The sequence below is a fragment of the Vulpes lagopus genome, chromosome 2 (assembly GCF_018345385.1).
Source record: "Vulpes lagopus strain Blue_001 chromosome 2, ASM1834538v1, whole genome shotgun sequence".
Classification (NCBI taxonomy): domain Eukaryota; kingdom Metazoa; phylum Chordata; class Mammalia; order Carnivora; family Canidae; genus Vulpes; species Vulpes lagopus.
This window is the reverse complement of record NC_054825.1, coordinates 26419978-26445711: the sequence shown is the minus strand read 5'-3', so window position 1 is coordinate 26445711 and position 25734 is coordinate 26419978. Positions and strand designations below refer to the sequence as shown.

The following is a 25734-nucleotide window of genomic DNA, read 5'->3' as shown; positions in this document are numbered from 1 at the left end:
CAAGTATTAGAAATAATTTGCCTTTCTTAGTATAAGTGTTTGGTACCATTATTTTCTGCTGGTCAGTAGATTCACCTTGTACCTAGATGAGGTAGTCATTAAGCCATCATCATATATTGTCTCTTAAGGGTCATAATATCAGAGATAATTGACACCCCCCCCCACCCCCCCCCACCCCCCCGCCCAAGTCTAAAGGCCTCTTAAGAAACTAAGCTTTTGGGACAGATCTGAGAACCATTAGGGGATAGCTAAAAAAAAAAAAAGAGGATCTACTGTCAGGAGCTTAGACAAACAAGTTGGGCTTGCTTTTCTCCCAGGCTACCTTTGTAACTGACTGTGTTCTTGTGCACTTACTCCCAAACTGTACTTTGCATTTTATAAGTTTTGGAAATCTAAAGGAGACTTAAAGAATTTAAACTATTGCCACCACCACCTTCCCTAGGAAAACTCTGTGGATGAGGGAACTATGAGCCAGAGAAGTGAACTTATTTGCCCGAGGTCACATAATTAGTACTAGGCCAAGACTGGGCCAAGTGCATTTCTTTATTTCTCCTGTTGTATAGAGCAAGTTTGCAATGGTTTGTCTGGGTTTGACCCTTTAAACCTGGAAGGTCATACATTTCTCTAAAAGCTGCCCTTTGGCAATCTTCCTTCAAGTCAGTACCTGAAGTCAAGCCTAAATCCCAACCTGACCATTCAAGGTCTGGAAGTAAGGTATGACTAGTATGGCAGGCAGATACTCCAGAGGTTTCTGGCTTTACCAAAGTTTAGTTTTGCTCGTTCTTTGAACCGCTACTCTTGATGTCCCCTAGTGACCACAAAGAGCATAGCTTCTTCCTAAAAATTCCATTTGTAGATCATTCCCAATCTTACTTTGACTTTTACAAGAAATATTCCTGGGTATAAGATAGTCAGAAAAGTAGAGTATGAGCACCTGAGACTTTTTCCTAAAATGAAATGTTCAGGCATACACAAGCCAAAAACCAAAAAGTTTTTAATGCTCAAATAATTTTGTTCTGTATCTCTGGATACAGAAATATCAAGAAGGGTAAATGAGGCGCACCTGGAAGGCTCAGTGGGTTAAACGTCTACCTTTGGCTTGAGTTGTGATCCCAGGGTCTTGGGAGTGATCCCAGGGAACTGCATCAGGTTCCCTGCCCAGTGGGGAGTCTACTACTCCCTCTCCCTCTCCCTCTGCAGCTCCTCCTGCTTGTGCGCTCTTTCTCTGTCAAATAAATGAATAAAATAGTTTTTAAAAGGTGGGGGTAAATGAACTTGAGTTTTGTTTATATCATGCTCTGATGTGTTAGTTTGTTATACATGATCCACCTTGTAAATGACGATATTCTGTCTCCAGGAACATGAGCCAGTATTTGCAGGATAAAGAGGAAGGATGGGAGCAGGCTGGTGATCCTCTAGAAAACAAGAAGGGAGAAGTAGGCTCTGAGGGCAAAAGGGTCGAGACAGGCATTTCTGAAGCCAAATGGTGTTGAAATAATATACCACAGGCCTTTTTCCTTGTCAGCGTAATCCAATTGAGAATGCCCAACCGCCCCTGACAAGAGTCACTCAGGAGTGAAGAGCTTCGCTACCAGGGAAAGCAGCTTATGTGTGCATTTTGGCTCAGGAATGTGCCAGCCCAATGCTGGCCAAATGAGAAAAGGCTGCTGCAGGCTGGAGAACCCCAACCTCCTGAGAGGATAGTGACTGCTCCCCCATAGACTAAGAAGAGAGTGTTCCCTTTTGTCTAAGGGCAGTGCTTGATGCCACATGTTGAGACCTTTTGCTTGATGCCACATGTTGAGACCTTTGATTATCAGAGAGGGTGGCAGCTATGATGTAAAAAGAGAAAACAGTGTCAGGATTCATTCCCTTTTGAACAGGTCAGCTCATCATCTGGAAAGACAAGAGACGTGGGGGACATCTGCAGATTCTCAAATTGATGTTGGGCCAAACTGAGATTTCTCTGTTTTAATATCATAATATAGGGGTTTGAGCTCCCTGCTCACTGTTCTTAAACAGAGTATGGGTGGAACACTACCAAGACATCTCTAAAGGGTTTCATTTTGCTTGGTGTTGAAGTGATTCATGAGCTTCTCCAAAAATAGTTCAATAATTCTTGTTGTGATAGTTCTTATTCAACACTGCCTCGCCAGAAGTAGGAATCAGATTTGGCTTTAGAAGCAGGTGGCCTAGTCCTAGAAGGATTCCAAGTATTCTTTCTTCAATGAAGAGTTGCATTTCCCCTCCTTGTACTCATTCCTTTTTTTCCGTCTCATCTTGGAACATGAACCAGTCACCTTCAGAGTACCCCTCTACCTGATCTGCACTCTCTGTTTACTGGACTGTTTGTGCCTTGAAGTTGACAGCCTTCCAGGGCGGGAATTTTGGCTGCTTGGCAGTGGTGTCAGATGTCTCCTTGGTTGTGAAATTATTCAGCCTGCTTACTATGAGCAGCAGCATGGCATCTTTCCCCCTGAAGGACTCAGGCAGCTTTTCTCACTCTTCTAAAGGAGATCTAGACAATTGAATCTCATTTGCTGGCAGACTGAGCCAGGAGGCAGAACAGCAGAAACTTTACTCTTCTTGCTTCATAGGAAGCAGTGGAGTTGAATAGCTGCAGGAGCACATATTTTGGAGTCACATGAACCTGGATTTGATTCTCATTTCAACCACTTGTTAGTTGTACAGTCTTAGCTGGTGGGTAGACCTACTGAGTATCATTTTCATCTTCAAAATGGGGATAATTATGAAGAGAGAAGGTATATATGGTGCTTACACATGGCATGGCACAAGATAATAAATAGTAGCTACTATTGTTACTGTTATTTTTATCTCTTTTAAAAGGAGGGTGAATATTTCAATCCTTTGTTTAGACATTTTTTAAATACTGATTGATAATCAATCAATCTTTATTTATTTTTTATTTATTCAGAGAGAGAGAGAGGCAGAGGGAGAAGCAGCCTCCATGCGGGGAGCCCAACGTGGAACTCGATCCTGGGTCTCCAGGATCACACCCCGGGCTGCAGGCAGCACTAAACTGTTGCGCCACCGGGACTGTCCATTTGTTTAGAAAAGGGAAGCCTCTGGGGTGCCTGGGTGGCTCAGTGATTGAGCGTCTGTCTGCCTTTGGCTCAGGTTATGATCCAGGGTTCTGGGATCGAGTACCACATTGGGCTCCCCGCGGGGAGTCTGTTTCTCTCTCTGCCTGTGTCTCTGCCTCTCTGTGTCTCTCATGAATAAATAAAGAAGATGTGGTTTATGTATACAATGGAATATTACTCAGCCATTAGAAATGACAAATACCCACCATTTGCTTCAATGTGGATGGAACTGGAGGGTATTATGCTGAGTGAAATGGGTCAATCGGAGAAGGACAAACATTATACGTTCTCATTCATTTGGGCAATATAAATATAATAATAGTGAAAGGGAATATAAGGGAAGGGAGAAGAAATGTGTGGGAAATATCAGAAAGGGAGACAGAACAAAAAGACTCCTAACTCTGGGAAACGAACTAGGGGTGGTGGAAAGGGAGGAGGGCGGGGGATGGGGGTGAATGGGTGACGGGCACTGAGGGGGGCAACTTGACGGGATGAGCACTGGGTGTTATTCTGTATGTTGGCAAATTGAACACCAATAAAAAATAAATTTATTATAAATAAATAAGTAAATAAATCCTTAAAAAAAATAAAAGAGCTATTCCAAATTGCACCATACGTAACAACCACTAGTTATCTTGGTATCTGTCCTTAATTTTTATTCCTTTTAGGGTTTAGTAATCAAAGATAGAAGGCTGGGAGCCTGGATGGCTCAGTTGGTTAAGTGTCTGCCTTCGGATCAGGTCATGATCCCAGTACTGGGATCGAGCTCCACATCGGGGGCTCCCTACTTCGTTTGAAGCCTGCTTCTCCCTCTCCCTCTGCTGCTCCCCCTACTTGTGTGCGCGCGCTCTCTCTCTCTCTCTCTCCCTCCCCCTCCCTCTCTCTGTCAAATAAAGAAATAAAATCTTAAAAAAAAAAAGGCTTGCCTTTGATGTTTTTGATAATTACTTAAATCTTAAGAAATAAACTGAACAGGGGCACCTGGGTGGCTCAGTCAGTTAAATGTCTTAACTCTTGATTTCAGCTCAGGTCATGATCTCAGGGTTATGGGATCAAGCCCCACATTGGATTCCATGCTCCGTGTGGAGTGTTTCTCCCTCTCCCTCTGCTCCTCCCTCTGCATGCATGCTTGTGCTCTTTCTCTCTCTCTAAAATAAATAAGATCTTTAAAAAAAAAAAAAACAAACCTCATAGTAACTTACAGTATTAAGAACCCTGGACTGAGACCCAGAGCTAAAAAACTAGAATAATATCTTAGTTATATTTGTTACACGTTTACTGTATTCCATGCTTGTACAATATATTTTAATTATATTTAAATGAGATAATTTATGTAAATTACCAAGCACAGTGCCTGACAGATAGTATATGCTCAATAAATGTTAGCTGCTGTTAATTTATTTTTAAACATAATTTTAATTCTTTAACACCTATTTTACAGGTGATAAAATACAGGCTTAAAAAATTTAGTATGAGGCAGCCCTGGTGGTGCAGTGGTTTAGCGCCGCCTGCAGCCCGGGGTGTGGTCCTGGAGATCCGGGATCAAGTCCCACATCAGGCTTGTTGCATGGAGCCTGCTTCTCCCTCTGCCTGTGTCTCTGCATCTCTCTCTCTGTGCCTCTATGAATAAATAAATAAAATCTTAAAAAAAAAAAATTAGTATCTAGGGCAGCCCTGGTGGCCTAGCGGTTTAGCGCTGCCTGCAGCCCAGGGTGTGATCCTGGAGACATAGGATCGAGTCCCACCTCAGGCTCCCTGCGTGTAGCCTGCTTTTCCCTCTGTCTGTGTCTCTGCATCTGTGTGTGTGTGTGTGTGTGTGTGTGTGTGTCTTATGAACAAATAAAATCTTTAAAAAAATAAAAAATAAATAGATAAAAAATTTAGTATCTATCACACAACCATTAAGTTGCCCAACTAGAATTTGAATCCTTTTCAAAAGTCCATGTTTTCACCTAGTGCTCTCAACCTCCAGTCCTGGTTCTAACACTAATTGATTTTGTAGCATTGTACAAAATACTTAACCTTTCTAAATCATAATTATCTCATTTGTAAATTGTTTTTAGGGCCTATTTTAGCCATAGTATCCTAGGATTTGGAGGATTTTCTAGAATGACCAGTTGAAAATTATGCTTTATTTTTCTAGAGCACTGTTACTCAAAGTATAATCTGTAAACTATTTTAGGTGCCTAAATTGTTGTTTAGTACATGATAGGATGTATACAGAAATTGTGGGAAAGCATTTAGAAATTTTTATAATATCTTGAGAGTAATTTTATATATGTTGATTCTAATAATAAAGTGGAGTTTATGTCTTTTTTTTTTCTTAAGATTTAAAAAAAAAATTATTCATGAGAGAGAGAGGCAGAGACATAGGCAGAAGGAGAAGCAGGTTCCCTTCAGGGAGCCTGATGCAGGACTCAATCCCAGGACCCCAGGATCAGGACCTGAGCCAAAGGCAGACGCTCAACTCCTGAGCCACCAGGCGTCCCTATGTCTTTGTTTTTAAAACATCATTCTCTAGCAGTTCATTTTATTGTAATTTATAATATGATGAGTCTGCAGTGGATTGACATTAAGGAAAAAAATAAATTGGCCTTAACCACAGACTGTTTGAGAAGCACTATTTTAGAGACCATCTGAACATCTTAACAGGATTTTGAATTGAAATTCCAGGACTGGTTTTTTGTTTTGTTTTGTTTTGTATTTTAAACATGTTCACAAAAAAAAAAAAAATGTTCACAAAGAGGTACCTCTTAATTCACGTCCTCACTAGTGGTACTCTGCTAGTAGCACAGTCTCCCTTGCTGTGTCTGTCCCACACCCTTAGCACCAAAAACTGCAGGGGTTTTCCTGTTAGAATATCTTTGATGCTCCTAGCAATCAGTAGTTGAACATAGAGAGCAAAACTCCAATTCATCCTAGACCAAACCCTTGGAAAGTTAATTTTATATATCACAGTTCTCTTTTCTTTGTAGGGGTATGGGAGTGAGAGTGATAGTGAATGTTCCTGGTGGGTTCATTAAAAATTCCAACTCTGGCTGGCTCAGTTGGTTGGAGTGTGTGGTTCTTAATCTCAGTTGGAGTTGTGAGTTTGAGCCCCACCTTGAGTACAGAGAATATTTAAAAATAAATTCTTAAAAAAAAAGTCCAGCTCTCCTAGTTTTCCATCACTAAGTCTCCATAAAGCATTGATTCACAGAATAGTGTCAGAATGAACGTATTTTAGTGGTTTAGATTTCAACTACCTAATTTGACAGATGAGTTTGGTGTCATATACCTACTATTGGTAGTAGTGAAACTAATGATCCCTTTTCCATTGACTGGATTATATATACTCTGCGAGGGCCACATCCAGAACCTCCAGAGAATTCTCTAGGAACTTTGTCCAAACCTTTATATGGTATCACTCTTGTCAACACCCGGCCTTTCATGCCATAGTGAGTTCTTCCACCTTATGAAGCAGGAGATTAGCAAATAAAAACTACCAACATATTAAAAGAATAATATATACCAAGACTAAGTGAGGTGTAGGGGCACCTGGGTGACTCAGTCTGTTAAGCATCTGCCTTCAGCTCAGGTCATGGTTCCAGGGTTCTGGGATTGAACCCCACATCAGGCTCCCTGTTCAGTGGGGAGCCTGCTTCTCCCTCCTCCTCTGCTGCACCCCTGTTCCATCTCTCTCTCTCAAATAAATAAAATCTGAAAATCAATTAATCTACCATATTTTCCTTCTAAAGAAGGGAAAAAACCACTTGATCATATTGATGAAGAAAAGAAATTTGATAAGATATAAAATCCATTCCTGATAATAAACATCTACAAAAAACTTATGACTAACATCATACACTATGGTAAAACAATGAATGCATTTACCCTAAAGGTGACAGCAAGAAAAGTGGTCTACTTTCACAGTACTGGAAATCCCAGCCAGTGCAGTGAAATGAGAAAAGGAAATAAAAGGCATGTAAATTGGAAAGTAAGAAATAAAACTCACTGTATGCAGATAACATAATGGTCCATGTAGAAAACACCAAGGAATCTACAAAACCAAAACCAAAAAATCCTAGAACTAATAAGTGAGTTTAGTAAGGTCACAGGATAAAGTCAACACACAAAATTCAGTCACATTTTGTGGGATGCCTGGGTGGCTCAGTGGTTGAGCATCTGCCTTTGGCTTGAGTCATGATTCCAGGGTCCTGGGATCAAGTCCCACATTGGGCTCCCTACAGGGAGCCTGCTTCTCCCTCTGCCTGTATCTCTACCTCTCAGTGTGTATGTTTCTCATGAATAAATAAATAAAATCTTAAAAAAAAAACAAAAATCAGGGCAGCCTGGGTGGCTCAGTGGTTTAGTGCCACCTTCAGCCCAGGGCGTGATCCTGGAGACTCAGGATCGAGTCCTGCATCGGGCTCCTTGTGGGGAGCCTACTTCTCCCTCTGCCTGTGTCTCTGCCTCTCTCTCTCTCTCTCTCTGTGTCTTCTATGAATGAATAAACAAATAAAATCTTTAAAAAAAACATCAGTCTCATTTTGTCTCTTTGGTCTCAGCCACACAAGTGAAATGACAAAGGGGATAGCATTTGGAAAGCATTGAAGTAAGATATACACATTGTGTTGCCACTGTGGCTCTAAGGCCTACCACCTTCAGAAGTAAACCTATGGCAAATGTGACAATCCTACCAAACAGAAAAGAAGCATAACTGGAGTGCCAAGGCTAAAGATGAATACCAGGGCACCTGGGTGGCACAGTCAGTTAAGCATCCTACTCTTGGTTTCAGCTCAGGTCGTGATCTTAGGGTGGTGGGATTGAGCCCCACATCTGGCTCTATGCTCAGTGAGGAGTCTGCTTCATTTTCTCTCCCCCTCCTGCCCCTCCACCCCCCCACACACTCTCTCTCTCTCTCTCCCTCTTTCTTTTTCTCTCTCCTCTCACTCTAAAATAAATAAATCTTAAAAAACAACAACAATGAAATACCACTGGGACTGGTTGAATGAAGTACCTCAAAATTGTATTGTAACATCTGTATCTGAACTGCAGATTCAGGCATGGATTCTTTGAAGGAACAACACTTATGCCCAGGAAGGCAGCTCTTGCAGCATCCAGTTCATCTTTAGGATTTCAGTGATTGGTCACATAATAAATGTTCTGATTTAAAACAACAACAACAGGGACCTCTGGGTGGCTCAGCAGTTTAGCACCTGGCTTTGGCCCTGGGTGTGATCCTGGAGTCCCTGAATCCAGTCCCACATTGGGCTCCCTGCGCAGAGCCTGCTTCTCCCTCTGCCTATGTCTCTGCCTCTCTCTCTGTCTCTCTCATGAATAAATAAATAAAATATTTTAAAAAATTAAAACAACAACAACAACAAAAATAAGTCACATTTCTATATATTAAAAATTATTATCTGGGATCTGAAATTGAAATACAATACCATTTATAAGCATACCAAATAAAATTCTTAAGTACTTATACATGTTATAAAACATATATAGAATCTGTATGCTGAAAATTATAATACACTGATGAAAGAAATTAAGAAGATATAAAGAAACTACCATATCCATGGGTTGGTAGGCACAATTTAGTAACGACGTCATTTCTTCCCAAAGTAATCTATAGACTCAATGCAACTCCTATCAAATACCCAGCAAAATTGTTTGTAAATATAGACAATTTATGTTGAAATGGAAAGGCAAGGGCTCCTGGGTGGCTCAGTCGGTTAGGCATTGGCCTTTGGCTCTGGTCATGATCTCAGGGATCCTAAGATCCAAGCCCTGTGTTGGCCTCCCTGCTTGGTGGGGAGTCTGCTTCTCTCTCTCCCTCTGCCTGCCACTCCCCCAACTTGTGCTCTCCCTCTCTCTGTCAAATAAATAAATCAAATCTTAGAAAGGAAAGGAGGGAGGAGGGGAGGGGAAGGAACTAGAATGCTGAAAGAAGTATTAAAAAAAAAAAAAAGGGATCCCTGGGTGGCGCAGCAGTTTGGCGCCCGCCTTTGGCCCAGGGCACGATCCTGGAGACCCGGGATCGAATCCCATGTCGGGCTCCCGGTGCATGGAGCCTGCTTCTCCCTCTGCCTGTGTCTCTGCCTCTCTCTCTCTCTGTGTGTGTGACTATCATAAATAAATAAAAATTAAAAAAAAAATAAAGTTGGAAGGATCACACTAGTCTGATTTTAAGACAGAATATAGTTAATCAAGACAGTTTGCTTTCAGAGAGTTAGATACACAGATCAATGGAACAGAATATACTTACAAAAATAAGGTCAAATAATTATTGGCAAAGCTGCAATGATAACTCAGTGGCAAAGAATTTTTTTCAACAAATGTTGGAACAAATGGACATCCATATGCAAAAAACAAAAAAGAACCTCCATGGAAACCTCACACATTATAGAAAAATTAACTCAAAATAGGTTACAGATGTAAACAATAAGCATAAACCTGTATATCTTTTAGAGGAAAACACAGGAAAAATCTTTGTGGCTTGGGATTATGCAGAGAGTACTTAGATATGACACCAAAACCACAATGCACAAAAGAAAAAAACCTGACACACCAGACCTGATCAAAAGTAAAAACCTGCTCTATGAGAGATACCATTAAGATACTGAAAAGACCAGCTGCAGACTGGGAGAAAACATTTGTAAATCATTGTGTTGCCAATAAAAGCCTGAATCTAGAATAGATAAAGAAGTCTCTAAAATCAACAGCAAGGGGCAGCCCCGGTGGTGCAGCGGTTTGGCGCCGCTTGCAGCCTGGGGTGTGATCCTGGAGACCCGGGATCGAGTCCCACATCGGGCTCCCTGCATGGAGCCTGCTTCTCCCTCTGTCTGTGGCTCTAGGGGAATCCCTGGGTGGCGCAGCGGTTTGGCACCTGCCTTTGGCCCAGGGCATGATCCTGGAGACCCGGGATCGAATCCCACGTCGGGCTCCCGGTGTATGGAGCCTGCTTCTCCCTCTGCCTATGTCTCTGCCTCTCTCTCTCTCTCTCTCTCTCTCTGTGACTATCATAAATAAATAAAAAAAAAATTAAAAAAACTGTACACAAACGTTAATAGCCGTTTTACTCAAAATTGCCTCAAACTGGAGAAGCCAAATGTCCTTCAATTAGTAAATGGATAAACTGTGGTATATACACATGATGGAATACTACACAACAATAAAAAGGGACCAAACTGTTGAGCAGCAGTTTAGATGAATCCCAAAGGCATCATGCTGAGTCAAAGAAGCCAGTCTCAAAAGTAACATACTGTATGATTTCATTTAGTGACCCTCTTGATAAAACTATGGTGATAGTTGACTGACAGGTATGCGAGTGGGGAGGAGGGTGTGACTATAAAGAAATAAGAGGAAGGTTTCTGGGGCAATGAAACTGTTCTGTGTCCCAGTTGTCACATTAGGTTAAAATTTATAGAACACTATACCAGCAAGAGTTGGTTTTACCAAATTAAAAAAAAATGCACATGGCTCTGGAAGTGTCAAACTATGGCTATGAAATTTCCCTAGTCTTTCACCATGAAGGAAGACATGAAGAAACTATTCTTACAGCAACTGGATGAAAGCTCAAAAAATGTTTCCTTTCTCACTTCTCAAAGATTATTTTTCCATCTAGACTTTTATATCTCAGCTATACTTACCATGGCCATATTTTTTTAAATGACAGACCAAATCATATGTAATAATGTTTCTAAAGCAGCAAGACTAGATGACTTTATATTTATAAAATATATCTTATAAAAGTGTTTTATATATTTCAGTTTTTCCTCGTATTTCTATTCCTTACATCTCAACCCTCTACCACCTCACATACACAAAGGTTTTTGTCTAGGTTTTTCCTGCAAATTGTACATCTCTAGGTGGGGGTAGGTGGGGGATAAGAAGCAGGTTTTATACAGCTGATGTGATCACTGTACATACAGGCTTGGAAAATGCTACCCAATCTGCCAATTAATTAAAGCATTAATCAGAGGAGCAGCCGGGCCCAGGGAAATGTTTACTCAAAGAGGGAGGTGGTAGGAATCGAGTAGGAAGCTCCCTACATTTGCATGAAAATGAAGGTACTTAGAAAACCTAGCTTTCTTTTGTCTCTAAAGGTGGGCAGCCTTGATCACGTTCTCAAATCTTTCTGGGCAATTTAGGAAGCCTTTTTAGGGAGCTGGTCTCTGAAAGATGAAAGCATAACAGACTCTAGAAAAACAAATTCTATAGAGCAGGGTAGAGAACAAAGTCATTGCAGTCTATATTCTTAGAGCTGGAATGAAGCCTTCTAAATTCAGGAGTTTGTGCTGGTAGGTAGAATAGATGTGATGGTTTCACAAGTTTTGAAACCATGTATATAGACTGTGTTAAAATCCCAGCTTTGGTGCTTATTAGCTATGTGGGGCCAATCATGTAGTTTATCTAAGCTTTATTTTTCTCATCTGTAAAATGAAGATTATGAGTTGCTCCTTTAGCCCTTTACTTTGTGCTAGGCAAAAAGGCAGCCGAAAAGTAGTTAGGACCTTCCAAGCTTACAAACTGTCTCTAAGAGTAGTGACTAGTGACTGCACAGGCTTTTGTTCTTTTTAGGCTTATTTTTCAGCAAGGGACTAGAAGCCTCAGTGTTTTTCCTCATCTTCCTGGAATGTGCTACATTCTTTAAGAGAAGTGACCTTAACCATAACAGAAAAAAAAAAAAAAGGTAGCTCACCTTGGGACCTCTTTGGCCACATTGACTATACTTGAGATGAAGTTTATCTATGTGCAACTAGGAAGAGTGGTGAAATGGACATGGAAAATTGACCCAACAGTATTTGATGATATTAAAGAATTACTGTTAACATTTAAATTGTGGTAAAATACATATAACAAAATTTACCATCTTAGCCATTTTATTGCTATTTACTTATTTATTTTTAAGTGGATTCATCCATGCCCAGCGTGGAGCCTGATGCGAGGCTTGAACTCAAGACCTTGCTATCAAGGGCAGCCCAGGTGGCTCAGCAGTTTAGCACCGTGTTCAGCCCAGGGTGTGATCCTGGAGACCTGGGATCGAGTTCCACGTCGGGCTCCCTGCATGGAGCCTGCTTCTCCCTCTGCCTGTGTCTCTGTCTTTCTCTCTCTGTCTCTGTGTCTCTCATGAATAAATAAATAAAATCTTAGAAAAAAACAACAACAACCCGATATCAAGACCTGAGCTAAGAACAAGAGTGGGACTCTTAACTTATCGAGCCACCCCAGTGCCCCTATTGCTACTTTTTTTTTCTTTTTTTTTTTTTCCTATTGCTACTTTTTAAAGCATGATAATGATACTGTGTTTTTGTGGGGGTGGTGGTTAAGATTTATTTGTTTATTTGAAAGAAAGCACAACTGGAAGGGGGAGAGTAAGGGAGAGAATCTCAAGCAGAGTGCACTGAGTGCTGAGCTCAGTGCAGGGCTCAATCTCACCATCCTAAGATCACGACCCAAGCTGAAATGAAGAGTTAGATGCCTAACTAACTGCGCCACCCAGGCACCTCAATACTGTAGCGTTTTTGTTTTTTAACTTCTTAGTCTTTGAGCTACATACTAAAAATTTTACAGGTAAAATGATACAGTGTCTGTGATGATTTAAGCTAATTCAGAGGAAGGAAGATTGGCCCAGTAACTAAGAATTCTAGCCTTATGGCACAGATAAGAAGGGTCTTTTTCTAGGGTTTAGCGTTTGTCAGATGGCATCCCTTCATTTCTGTTTTTCTTGCAGAACTCTCCGAAATTGAACCCAATGTGTTCCTCCGTCCATTTCTGGAAGTGATTCGCTCTGAAGATACCACTGGCCCTATCACTGGACTGGCACTTACCTCTGTCAACAAGTTCCTGTCCTATGCACTCATAGGTAAGAACTCAGGCCTTTTTGGATGACCACAGTACTTCCTGCCTTTCGTGGGGTGGTCAGGTTTTAGACAGTGAGCTGGTGATAATGGAAAGTTTCCCCTAGCCATCTGTTTCCTTGTAGGAGAGAAGTAAGACTTTTAATTGGTTACTCATCATGCTAATTGAAGTTTTTTTTGTTTTGTTTTGTTTTGTTTGAAGATTTTATTTATTTATTTATGAAAGACACAGAGAGAGAGAGAGAGAGAGGCAAAGACATAGGCAGAGAGAGAAGCAGGCTCCATGCAGGGAGCCTGATGTGGGACTTGATCCCAGGACTTCACGATCACACTCCAGGCCAAAAGGCCAGTGCTCAACCTCTGAGCAACCCAGGCATCCCTCATCATGCTAATTGACTCAGGTCATGGAGAGTGGGGAGGAAGAAGGGGTTTCCTTGGGACTCTGGTTTCTTTGTGCTTTAGAAAGGGAATTATGGGTATGGTGCTCTTGGAGATTTGATTTGGTTTATTTTTTAAAGTTATTTTTCAAATATGTATACTTATTTTAAGAAGATAAAGAGGTGACTAAAAGAAAAATGAATGGTTTTTCCTCTCTCGATGTTCCTTCTTCTTCCTTAGGCAAATAATGTTGACAGGCTGGTTTGAATCTTTCTATACCTTTCTTTACACATATATAAATATATGTAAAGTACCATTTGAAAAAATAGGTTTATGTGCTACGGATTTTCTTTTTTTCCACTTAATAGTATTAACGTAGAAAGATGTACGTGAAAAAAAAAAGATGTATGTGATATAATTATCTATCTGATTTATTCTTTTTTCCTCAAGTTTTATTGAGATATGATTGTATTTGGTTTAAGGTATACAACATAATGACTAGTATACATATTAGCACTCAACACCTCATATAGTTTCAGATTTTTTTTTCTTGTGATGAGGACTTTTAAGATCTATTCTCTTACCAACTTTCAAATATACAATGTAGTTTTGCTAGCTTTGGCAACACATATACAAATATACAGTGTAGTATTTTTAATTATAGTTACAATGTTTTACATTTCATCCCCAGAACTTATGTATCATATAATTGGAAGTTTATATAGGTATCCTATTTTGAGCCACTTTAAATAATGTTAATTTAAGCATTCTTGCTCATATGTCCTTATTTATTAATTTTCCTTTGTTTTTTTTTTGTTTTTTTGTTTTTTTTTTTTTTTTTAAAGAAATAATCCAAGCTAATGAGACCCACCTAGAGCTCTGCCCCTCCAGTCCTGCTCCCACCTACAGATCTCTAACTTCAGCTCAGTGACCACTAGTGAGATTAAGCAGGTGGATTCATCTCTTTTTTTTTTAAATAATCCTTTTTTTTTTTTTTTTAATTTATGATAGTCACAGAGAGATAGAGAGAGGCAGAGACACAGGCGGAGGGAGAAGCAGGCTCCATGCACCGGGAGCCTGACGTGGGATTCGATCCTGGGTCTCAGGATCGCGCCCTGGGCCAAAGGCAGGCGCCAAACCGCTGCGCCACCCAGGGATCCCTAATTTTCCTTTGTATGACAGATTCCTATACTTGAAATTTTTGGATTAATGGCCATGTGCATATTATATTTTCATAGGTACTATCAGCTTTCCTAGAAAATCATAGTTATCTATACTTCCAACAGTAATATTTGAGAATTTCCTTTTCCCCACCCTCTCACCAGCACTGAATATTAGATTCTTCATTTGTGCTAATTTGATGAGTAAAAACTGGTATTTTATTCTTTTTATGTATTTTTAAGTTAAACATTTGAGTTTCCTCTTTTCCTGTTATTTTATTGAGTTTTATTTTTCTTATTAATTTGTAGGAGTTCTTTGTATAGTGGGAATATTAGTCCATTGTCTATCAGGGTATTATAAATATTTTCTCCCAATCTAGCCGAAATATTTTATTCAGGCTGTTTATCTCTGAATTTGTTTATGCTGTATTTTTCAGATTCCTTTGTAGTTGGATCCTGAATTCCTTTTCTCTTATTGCTAGCCCATGCGCAAGGGTGAGGAACTTAGAAAATAGGCAGCTGTCTTTGTTTCTAAGTAAGGAGACAAGAAAAGAGACCGCTTAGGCTGTAGCCAGCCAGGGGGGAAAAAATGGCTTTCAGTTCAGGGCAATAAAACCCTTTATCTTTTCTAGAAAATGGGATTTGCTTAGCTGAAGCATTCAGGACCCTTAGAAATCCTGGGTGCCAGCTAAGTTCTGAAGAGGTGCATCAGCTTCCCTAGGCACTAGTCCTAGCTTCATACTTTTCCTAAGCAAAAAAAAAAAAAAAAAAAAAAAAAATCCCTCAGCTACTTTCAGCCTTGCCCTGAGCACCACCTGCAGGTCATCTCTCTCCAGCCGCCCTCTGTTTCTTCCCTTTAGTCTCTTGTCAGTGTTATTCTCTCCCCCTTCCTGGGCTTGGCAGACAGGCTTGTCATTGGAGACCTCAGGCCAGCTGGTCATTGAAGTTTCCTGTGGTGGGAAAAGAGAATGCTGGAGGTGGTGATTGCAGTGGGCATGAGAAAGAGGGCAGGAAGGAGTGAATGAAAGCCAGAAGGCAAAGGAGTTGAGATTGGCAAATTTGCCTGCAGTCTGCTCCAGAGTGACCAGGAAAGGACATTCTAAGGAAGGGGTCCTGGGGCAGACAAGTTCTGCTAAGTAATCCTAAACCAAACAATCTTTTGTTTAGGCTATCCTGGAAGAAATAGCCCTCACCCCTCAATCCTGTGACCCAAGGCTTCTAGGATTATTTTAGATCCTTCTCCAAGGATCACCTTTTGTTTGGCCCTACACAGCTACCAGACTAGGATTTGTGCCACTGATTACCTGACAGGCTCTGCTGTAGTTCTAAAACCCTGTCACTCTTGGGACACTTGGGTGGCTCAGCAGTTGAGCATCTTCCTTTGGCTCAGGGCAAGATCCTGGAGTCCCAGGATCAAGTCCCACATTGGGCTCCCTGCATGGGGCCTGCTTCTCCCTCTGCCTGTGTCTCTGCCTCTCCCTGTGTGTCTCTTATGAATAAATAAATAAAATCTTAAAAAAACAAAAACAAAAACAAAAACGGGCAGCCCCAGTGGCGCAGCGGTTTAGCGCCACCTGCAGCCCAGGGTGTCATCCTGGAGACCCAGGATCGAGTCCCACGTTGGGCTTCCTGCATGGAGCCTGCTTCTCCCTCTGCCTGTGTCTCTGCCTCTCTCTCTCTCTCTCTCTCTCTGCATGAATAAATAAATAAAATCTTTAAAAAAAAAAAAAACCTGTCACTTTTACCTGCCTTTTTAGAAAATTAACTTTGCTACTTCATTCAACCTCAGAGGATAAGAGCTACAAAGAGATCAGTTAAACTACTTTAACAAGGGAGATTACTGAAAGAGGGGAAGAAATAGACCCCTGGGAGCCTTGTGATGTGGAAGCAACACTGCCATTCACTGAGCTCTGAAACACCATACAACACTGAAGACCTGAATTTTCCTGTGATAGGAAAGGTCCTGCTGTGGCCCCTGTTGGCCTGAATAAAGATGGTCGGGGCAGAGCTGGGAGAGAAGACTCAGGCCAAGGACCTACAGAGTATAGAATGAGTTGAATGGGAGAAACATGGAGACAGTTGGAGTAATAGAAGTGGCTGAATCACCCATATACTGTGTATCATCATGAAATTGGCTTCCTTGTATATGACCTCTAAGTAACCACCCCTGATGCTGAGTAGGGCAATGCTGTAAGGACGAATTGAGTCTTTGGCCAGGTGTCAGAGAGTAATCAGGACAGAAGATAAAGATGAAAACCATTACAATTAATGAAAGTCTTTAGGTTAATTGTTGCAAGGGAAATATTCTGGTTTCTCACCTATCCCCTGAGCTTTAGGCTTGGGAACTCTGTTAAATTTCAGGTACCAGGAAAGAGAAAATGGTAGGATGTCTTTTAATTCCCACCACTTAAAACTCACAGGTGCTCCTATATTATACTATGCCCCCTCTGGAGCAACTTTTTTGGTCACTTGCAAAGCTTTGTAATGTTTCTGCGTTTTTTTCCTACTTATGTTTCCCCTTCAAGGATAATCCAGGCAGTTCTGTGGGGACCTTTGTAGGTCTTGATGGAGGCCCCTTCTTTGGTTCTCCTTGTGGATATTTAGCACATGAATGGGAGCAGTTTCCCCGTTGGCAGCATTTGTTTCTAGCACGGGCTGGTTGTCTGAGTTATCTTCTCCCCTCTTCACTGTTGAAATTCTCTCGTCCTCCTCCTCCTCCCCACTCAGCCAGCCTCTAGTTATGTTTAGTTTGTTCCGTTTCTCTTCTAATACCTGTTTAGTTAAGATGGTAAAATGATTCTTGCTTCATGTCACATTGTTTTAAATAAGAATGAAACCAAAGCAAGAACAGGTCTCTGATTTGTTGTAATGTGGTACCCAGATTTAGTATTGGCAGAGGGACTGTCCATTTCTTTCCCCTACTCCCCTACCCTGCTTACACCTGAACACAAAACTCTAAAAGCAACCAGAGAGAGATGTGTTGAAAGAGAATACATGAACAGAGAAGGCTACAACGTTGGTGTTCAAAGGTCTCACCCTACTTGGCCCTTGCTATGGGTCAAAAACTTGTATTTCTAGGCCCTTCCTCTGTGGAATGAGTAGCCTTACACCAGTGAATCCAAAGTATGATTCCTCTGACCAGCAGCATTAACTTCTCCTGGGATCTGGTTAGAAATGCAAATTCTCAGGCCCCACTAAATCAAAAGTCTGAGTGGGCTCAGTAATTTGTATTTTTAACAAGTCTAATGGGTGATTCTGATAATATCCTTAAGTTTGAGAACCACCATTTTACATAGTGCAATTTGTACTGAGGAGCTGGTTAAATCTTTATGGGCAAAATTCTCAGGTAGCTCAAGTAGTAGCCATAGGTTAGGAAATTGCAGAGGAGAAAGAACAGTCTCTCAAAGCAGTCCCTATACAGGATATCTTGCCTTTTCTGTCTCCCTCTCCATACCATTTAGTCTTCCCTCTTTTTGTTGGAGCAGATCCCACTCATGAGGGCACAGCAGAGGGCATGGAGAACATGGCAGATGCTGTCACCCACGCCCGTTTTGTGGGCACAGATCCTGCCAGCGATGAGGTTGTCCTGATGAAAATCCTTCAGGTAAATGGAGGGGAAGAGCAATTAGGCTAATGGCCAGGAGCTGGTGCTGTCGGCTCTCCTTACCCAAGTCAGCCGGCAGCCTGAAGTTGTGTTTTGACTCCACTGGGGCTTAGGGAGCTACTTTGTTTCCAAATAAGCAGCTCGGGTACCCAAAGTAAAAGGTGTGGTTTTTTTTTGTTTGTTTGTTTTTTGTTTTTTTTGTAAAAGGCTTTTCTAAGGAAATAATTAAAAGCTTCAAATGAATTGATATCAAATACCGGAAGCCCTTAATATACTTGTACCTCTGGCAGATCATATGTGCCATCCATCTGTTGGGCTTGTGGGCTAGGGCTGGAGTGAGTGCTGAGCTGTGTTGGGGTCATACAGAGTGAAAGCACAGTTCCCAAGACAAGCTCCTGGGAGATTCCCACCCCCCCCACCCCCCCACCAAACTGAAGTGAGGTCAGCGTTCTTGCTAACCTCTCTCTCATCCCTGAATGCTTTCGTAGGATACTAGAGGAACAGGAAGCAGCTTCTCTCCCCTCAGGTAACCCCATTTTACCTAGCCTGCTTTATTTATCACTGTATCTCCACTTTCTTCCTGGTAGGTGCTTCGGACTCTGTTGCTGACCCCAGCAGGTGCCCACCTAACCAATGAATCTGTGTGTGAGATTATGCAGTCTTGTTTCCGGATCTGCTTTGAAATGAGGCTCAGTGGTAGGTGCTTTAATATTGGGCCTATCATCATTCCTAGGGCCAGTATCCATGAGTATAAATAAAGGATGCTGTCTCTGAACCCCAGAGAGGTAGAAAACTCAGGACTTCTCCATCACCTACCTTGTGGAGCCATAGGGGTCTAGAAGTCTTTACTTGATTGTTGTACAGCTAGAATAGAGACCTTAGTACGTTTTGCTAGGGCAGGAACTGGGATAGATCCCTAACGGACTCAACCCAGGCACCAAATCTTCCTCCCTTGGGGTTTCTGCGATTGAGACTAGCCTGTAGCCCTTGAAAACATATCATCTTGCCCCCTCCTTTTTTTTTTTTTTACGCCTGACTCAGTAGTGCCACCTAGTGGGCTAGTGAAGTTGTGGCTGCCAGGCTGAGCTGGAGCTGGTTTTAATAAGTTTGGCATAATCCTTAGTAAACAAGGTTTGGAGGGGAGTCTGCTCTGAGAAGCCTCCTGATAATAGCACAGCAAGTAATGACACCTGTGTTATTTGTTTTTTCCTGTGCAGAGTTATTGAGAAAATCCGCAGAGCACACTCTCGTAGACATGGTGCAGCTGCTCTTCACAAGGTAAACCTGCTGCTGTTTGCTTCAGCCCGGCTGCCCAGGCCTCTTGAGCCTTCCTGCTTCCACACAGCCACTTCAGGGACCTGGCCAACCCCACAGCCACTTCAGAGGCTGCTGGGAGTATGGATGGGGTAGTTCTCTGGGTCCAGGGTTACTGAACAAGGGAGGAGGAGAGAGCTGGCTTGGCCTCAGGGGGAAGCAGAGGGTTATTTGATCTAGGCTGACAGACCTTGTTTTGCTTCCCAAAGTTGTGTCTGTTTCTGTGCAGGTAGCAGCTGGGAAAGGGAACCCGAGAGGAAGCCAAATTCAAGGGAGCCCGGAATAGGGTGCTGAGCTCTCTGAAGAAGGACCAAGGCTAGGGTGACCGCCTTGTTTGCCCAGACTATCCTGATTTTAGCACTGCAAGTCCTGCATCCCTGCAAACCCTTCAGTCTCTGGCAAACCAAGACTACTGGTTACCCTAGTCGAGGCCCTCAATTTAGGGTCTAGGAGGCCTTTTCATACTATGCCTAACTGCCTGTTTCCTACACCTTTTTTCAATAGACTTTGAGATGAACTGACTGAGGCAAGAGCTTTAAAGCCTCCTTAGGAAGATATTAATAATGAGGATGACTATACATCTGTGGGAGCCAGGACTCTACAAGGGGAAATCAGTGTATATTCTGCTCAATTTTGCTATGAACCTAAAATTGCTCTAAAACGTAGTCTAGTTAAAAAGTAAAAAAAAAAAAAAAGCTTCCTGAGGGGATTTCATTTTGCTCTTAAATCCATAAGTTATAATTCTTACTATCTACAAAATACATCTGCCCCTGGACCCTGATGCAAAGCATTGTTACTCCTCTGGCTCAGATCTACTGGTTTCAAAACTTGACCTGCCTTTAACTCCTCACTCTATGCCCAGTCTCCTGGGGTTTTGATGGACTGTGCTGTCCCCATATTGTGTCTTTCATCAATTCTTGCCAAATAAGGAAAGGAAGGAGTCAGTTTAGGATGAAAAGAGCCACACTCCAAGGGCACTTAGTCACCTTGCCTTAGTGACTACGTTCTTTTTAAGAAAGTGTTTGTTATAAGTCCCCCCATTTCTTCCTTTGATGAGGCTCTAAAAAAGCTGCTTCTCTTCCTAGCTTTTCCTAAGAGACAGGGCATACTCTGGCCCAGAATATCTTTGGGCTGGAGCTGGCATGCAGGGGAGGTTTGTTATTATCCCTAATGGCAGTCTGTGGGATTCTCTGTCTTATAGGTTACCTCAGTTTAAAGAAGAACCCAAGAACTATATGGGGACCAACATGAAGAAGGTATGACCTGCTGTCCCTCATCCAAACCTTGGTATCCCAACTTCAGTGCTATGGGGATTTTCCTAGATACCTCTGCTTAGCAAAAACATGCTTTTGTCTATACAGTTCTGCTTGGAATCTAGAAATACCTGTCACTCCTTTAGTGAGAAATTAATTTTTTCCCCAGATCCCTCTTCTTCCCCAACTTTTCCTTCCCAGCCTATCTTTGTTGACCCACCACATAAGCTGGTGAGCCAGTCCTTCATGGAAACTTGGTGAGGCCTATCAAGTTGCAATAAAAATGTATGCTGATAAAGGTGAACGTCCTACCATCCCCTCAAGGCCCAGCCTTGTCAGCAGGTAGGAGGCCCAAGGACCCTATGCCCTAAGTACCACCCTAATGCTGGATTAGACTGGGATCACACTTGAGCTAGTCTCTGTTGATGAGACAAATCAAGCCTGACTCTAGATCAGAAGGTTCTCAAACTACTAGAAGAATGGTGGTCAGAAGAATGGCCTCTTTCTATCTTGAACTGAAGTCCTGGGCTTCACAGGCCTCTGATAAGGATCCCACTTGCAGCCGTAAGATGTTCTGCCCATGGAGATGACCCTTGGCTATTTGGTGCATGCACCTGACCTTCCCTTCTCCCTAGCTATCCATCCCCATTCCTGCCCTCTGCCCTGTTGGCGTGTGTCTGAGTTTATTTCACTTTGTTTAAATCGTTCGTTTGCCTGTCTTTCACAGATTTCTCCATGTCTCAACAAACTGGAGCTAAGTAGTGGGGAGCAGACCAAAGCCCTGAACCAGTTAGAGAGGGTACTACTCTTTAAGAACCTCAAGGTCTCTCTCCCTCTCCCTCTCCTTTCCCCCTTTTAATTTATTTAAATGTGTTGTTGTTGTTGTTGTTTTTAAATATGTAACATCTGGGTCCCATTTCCATTGTGCAGAGCACAACTTACCCTCCTTAGTAACACGGCATGGCTTTGGAAGAGTTCTGTGTGTTTATAGCTTTGCAGGGTTGAGAATTTTCCTAGGTCATCTGGTTGCCTGGAGGCAGAAGGAAGATTTGAACTGGTGATATATCATATAGAGAGCCTGGGTCCTGCTGACACCTTGTTAGGAGGTTAAATGTCTATCATTTCTAGGGGAATTGTAAGGGACCTCTAAGCAAGGCCCTTCCCCTTCTACCCTCCCTGTCTCAGAGCTGGCATATAGAGCTTAAGCACAGTTCTTGACTCTATCTGGATACCTGAACTGGGTTTGGAAGGAAAGGATTGTCCATCTAGTTGGGGTCTTTGTTTCTTAGTTAACATTAAAGGACTTATTCCAAGATTTAGGACTCTAGATGAATGGAAAGGAGCTGGATAGCCCAGGATGGGCTCTGCAGAGATGGTCTCTGTCCTTTAAAAGTTAAGATGTAGGGGAGCTTAAGGGAGGGGTTCAAGTTAAAGATTACCCCTATCCCCATATCCACGCCTTAGAAGAAGAGGGAGAAAAGGAGGTATGGACTGTCTAGGCTATCTATCACAAGAGTGTACATTCTGGAAGATAAGAACTGTGTGTGTGTATATACCTAGCTAAATGGTCTATAGGCCTGCATTCTGTTTGCATGAATTGTGTCGGTTTTCATTTGTGTGCTTGACTTGTCTCAAGTTGCATTTCTCTATAATAGCTGCCCAGCATTTTGCCATGATTATCGACCTAGGACCTGCCCGTTCTTTGTAAAGCTTATACTGCTGTTTGGAAATACAGAGTTATATGGATAAAGTGTTATAGGGTTCCCTGAACACCTACTGCCCACCCCCCACCTTGGAACCTTAGGGAGCTTAACTGTACTTTTTAAGGACTGAGGCATTTGTGAGAACTGGCAGCATCTTGTCTCCTACTCCAGCCAGAAAGCAGAGAATATTAATTGGAATGATCAAGTTGGAGCTAGCTTTGCAGAGGTTAGAGAAGGAAACAGGAAGGACAATCCTGGTGTAGGAAGGAATCTCAATTCTCAATGAGTGACTGGACTCAGTGGAAGTAGGAGTCCCTGAAATTGAGAGGCTGCCTAGAGAGAAAAGGTAGCTCACAAAAGTGGATCCAGATGTTAGTACTTATTGGACTTCAGTAACAATTGTCGATTACGTCGGGGGTGGGGGGGGGTTCTTGTTTTTTCTCACTGATCTCTTGAGCTTCTTCTTTTTTTTTTTTTTTTAAAGATTTATTTTTATTTATTTATGATAGTCACAGAGAGAGAGAGGCAGAGACACAGGCAGAGGGAGAAGCAGGCTCCATGCACCGGGAGCCGGACGTGGGATTCGATCCCGGGTCTCCAGGATCGTGCCCTGGGCCAAAGGCAGGCGCTAAACCGCTGCGCCACCCAGGGATCCCTCTCTTGAGCTTCTTGACTGTATATTTGGCTGACTCTTATTCCCATAATGTTCTTTTTACCATGAACTTCCCACAGATGACCTTTAGTGGTTACTGGAGAGAGTACCCTGGTTACTGTTTAGCCACAGTGCTCAGAGCACTTGAAGTTCCATTCTAGGCATTTTACTATAGGCATTTTGGAGATGGAGGGACAAGAAGTGTAAATCCAGTGTGAGGCTGTTGCTACATTAGTAAGAGCTGGGTGCAGGGCTCATCTCTTGGACATCTTTCCTTTCTGAGTAGAGCTATTGGTAAGGAAGGAAGAATTATGTGATTTCTAAGCAAAGGATCAGTGGTTACCCATGTTCAGGAGGGCTTACGGAAGGTTGAGGAAGGAAGCCTATCCCCCAAATACTAGAAGAATTGAACAGGCCAAGGATAACATGCGTGTATTTAGCCTTTAGAGAGTGAAGAAAAATACTTCTACCCTCTTAGAGGCATTCTAATGATTCCTGGACCATTACCATTGTCTGATCCAGGAATGGTCCATCAGTCTAGGAGTAGTATGATATAACTTTAGAGGGATTGGTTTCAAACCCTAACAGAAGGCATTGGGACCAGGAAAATGAAATGGGCCTAAACAAAGTAACTATGAGGTTAGGATGGAGAAAATGCATTAAAACTTATATCCCAAAATAGTTCCCACAATGGGTTTTAGAGATTTTCCTTTGCAACTAAAAGGAAGCTATAGGAGGAATGGAAATACAGCAGGAGAGAAGGAAATGGAATAGAGCACGGGTCCAAGAAATCAGTAGGCTTACCATCTGAGAATATAAAATTGCATCTAGAAAGACCCAACAGTAAGAAGGATAGGTCTCACTGATGTACCAAAATTGGGAGCAATTGAGAGCAGTACAGAAGCATGACATGACCTCCATCCTTAACTCCACAAATCAACTGGGATACCATTCCTTCCTTGAGTCCAGAGAATGAGCCTTTGACCAATCTGATGCAAAGATTTCAGAGAGCCAGGAATATGTTTAGGATCTAGGCCCAGTTCACAAAGCAGTGGGAAAGCTAAGAGTGTGACAGGGATGGAGCAGGCTCTCATAGTTGGGTAAGAACTAGAAGTAGGAGGCTGTGCTACATACCTGAGCAAATACCTGGAATCTAGGACCTAGAGATCTGAAGCTTCAGGCAAAGGAGCCTCTGCCCTTACTCTTTGTGCAAGAGGGTCAGGCACCATCTACAGGACTTAGGATTGCTCAGGACCCAGGACTCAGGGAAGTAGAGTAATATGTAGCAAGCCTAAAAGTAAAATGTTTAGGAGGCTGACCTGTAAAATGGCAGATGTAGAAGCCAGGTTAGAGGAGTAGGAATGTATTCTGATGGTATAGGAATGTATTCTGATGGTATATTTTTCCAAAGGAAAAATTAAAAATAAAATAAAATAAAAGATTTTTCCTTTGGCACAGATGGAGCATATAGGCTATTTTCTAGGGACTAATAGGAATAAAAGAAGGGAGATTTCTAGGAAAATAATATTAGTTTGAATATGAGTGCTAATGAGATATGATATTTCCAGCTGAAAATGAGAGCAGGAGGCATGAGTGATTCATCCAAGTGGAAGAAACAGAAGAGATCCCCCCGGCCCCTGCGCCATATGACCAAAGTAACATCAGGTTCAGAGTTGCCCACCTCCAATGGAACCACCTTATCCTCTAACCTCACCGGTGAGTACCCTGGGTTGCTTCCTCTGATTAGATAAAATAAACATCCTTCTTCTCTCAGGGATTTTAACATTGAAAACCAGCCAACTGAGGGGCTTTGGTCCTTCTGCTAAGAGCAAAAAGGGAAAACTCCAGGTCTGTTCAGACTGTGACCATTTAGCAATTCTGCAGTGACTTAAGGTGGTTCTCCTTCCAGAGGAACTCTGGCTACTTTAGAGACCTGCATTTGCAGAAATTAGTATGCAGTCTAGGAAATAGAACCCCTGGTGCCATGGAGGGTATGTGTTTCACACAGAGAGACACAGAGTCTCTCATCTTCAAGCCTTACTTACTTTGCTTGGCAGGGGGCATGCCCTTCATTGATGTGCCCACTCCCATCTCCTCTGCAAGTTCAGAAGCTGCCTCAACGGTGGTCAGCCCCTCTACAGACAGTGGCCTGGAGTTCTCCTCTCAGACCACCTCCAAGGAGGACCTCACTGACCTGGAGCAACCTGGCTCTCCAGGGTATAGCACAGCTACAGAGCCTGGTAGCAGTGAGCTAGGGGTTCCTGAGCAGCCTGACCCCCAGGTATGGCTTTGATTTTTAAAGGCCCTTTTCTAGTCTTCTCCTGTGGGAATTGGCTTGATCCTTTGCATCATTTGTCCAGGCCTTGGCTCAAAAGAAGGTTGAGGTGGGGGTTATTTCGTATTTCCTATGTAGAAAATCCACAGCATCACTCACTGTGAGAAGTAGCTCATGGGATTTATGAAGTCATGCATACAGGTAATGCTTTGCAAAAGTGAAGTAATAGCTTTGTATGGAAGGTAGTGATCTTCTAAATCCCAAACCTAAGAGAACCTCTGTTGCCTTTAGAGTTCTAGTCACTTTATGTCACTGATACCTCAGGAGGTGTTTTCTGAGTCTTTCACCATACTCTTCCCTGAGCCATCTTGCATTGTGCATTGATTCACAGCCCACTGATATGGCCCTGCACCTGTAGTCCATTAGAGACACTTGGAGCATAGATA

The 25734-nt window shown here is 42.3% G+C and overlaps 1 protein-coding gene and 1 pseudogene across 8 annotated transcripts in view; both read left to right on the top strand.

The window, feature by feature from the left end:
• The window catches only part of GBF1 (golgi brefeldin A resistant guanine nucleotide exchange factor 1), a 122514-nt gene that overhangs the window by 76080 nt on the left and 20700 nt on the right, over positions 1 to 25734 (top strand). For 4 of the 8 annotated variants that reach the window (XM_041742217.1, XM_041742203.1, XM_041742211.1 and 1 more), the window contains exons 4-11: positions 12823 to 12954; positions 17973 to 18091; positions 18679 to 18787; positions 19309 to 19369; positions 20607 to 20661; positions 21386 to 21481; positions 24582 to 24729; positions 25071 to 25294. In XM_041742217.1, the coding sequence (XP_041598151.1) occupies positions 12823 to 12954; positions 17973 to 18091; positions 18679 to 18787; positions 19309 to 19369; positions 20607 to 20661; positions 21386 to 21481; positions 24582 to 24729; positions 25071 to 25294 (944 nt within the window). The remainder of the gene's footprint in view (positions 1 to 12822; positions 12955 to 17972; positions 18092 to 18678; positions 18788 to 19308; positions 19370 to 20606; positions 20662 to 21385; positions 21482 to 24581; positions 24730 to 25070; positions 25295 to 25734) is intronic. The other 4 variants (XM_041742253.1, XM_041742237.1, XM_041742244.1 and 1 more) reach the window with 1 other exon arrangement.
• Positions 7665 to 8229, top strand: LOC121484505 (annotated as a pseudogene).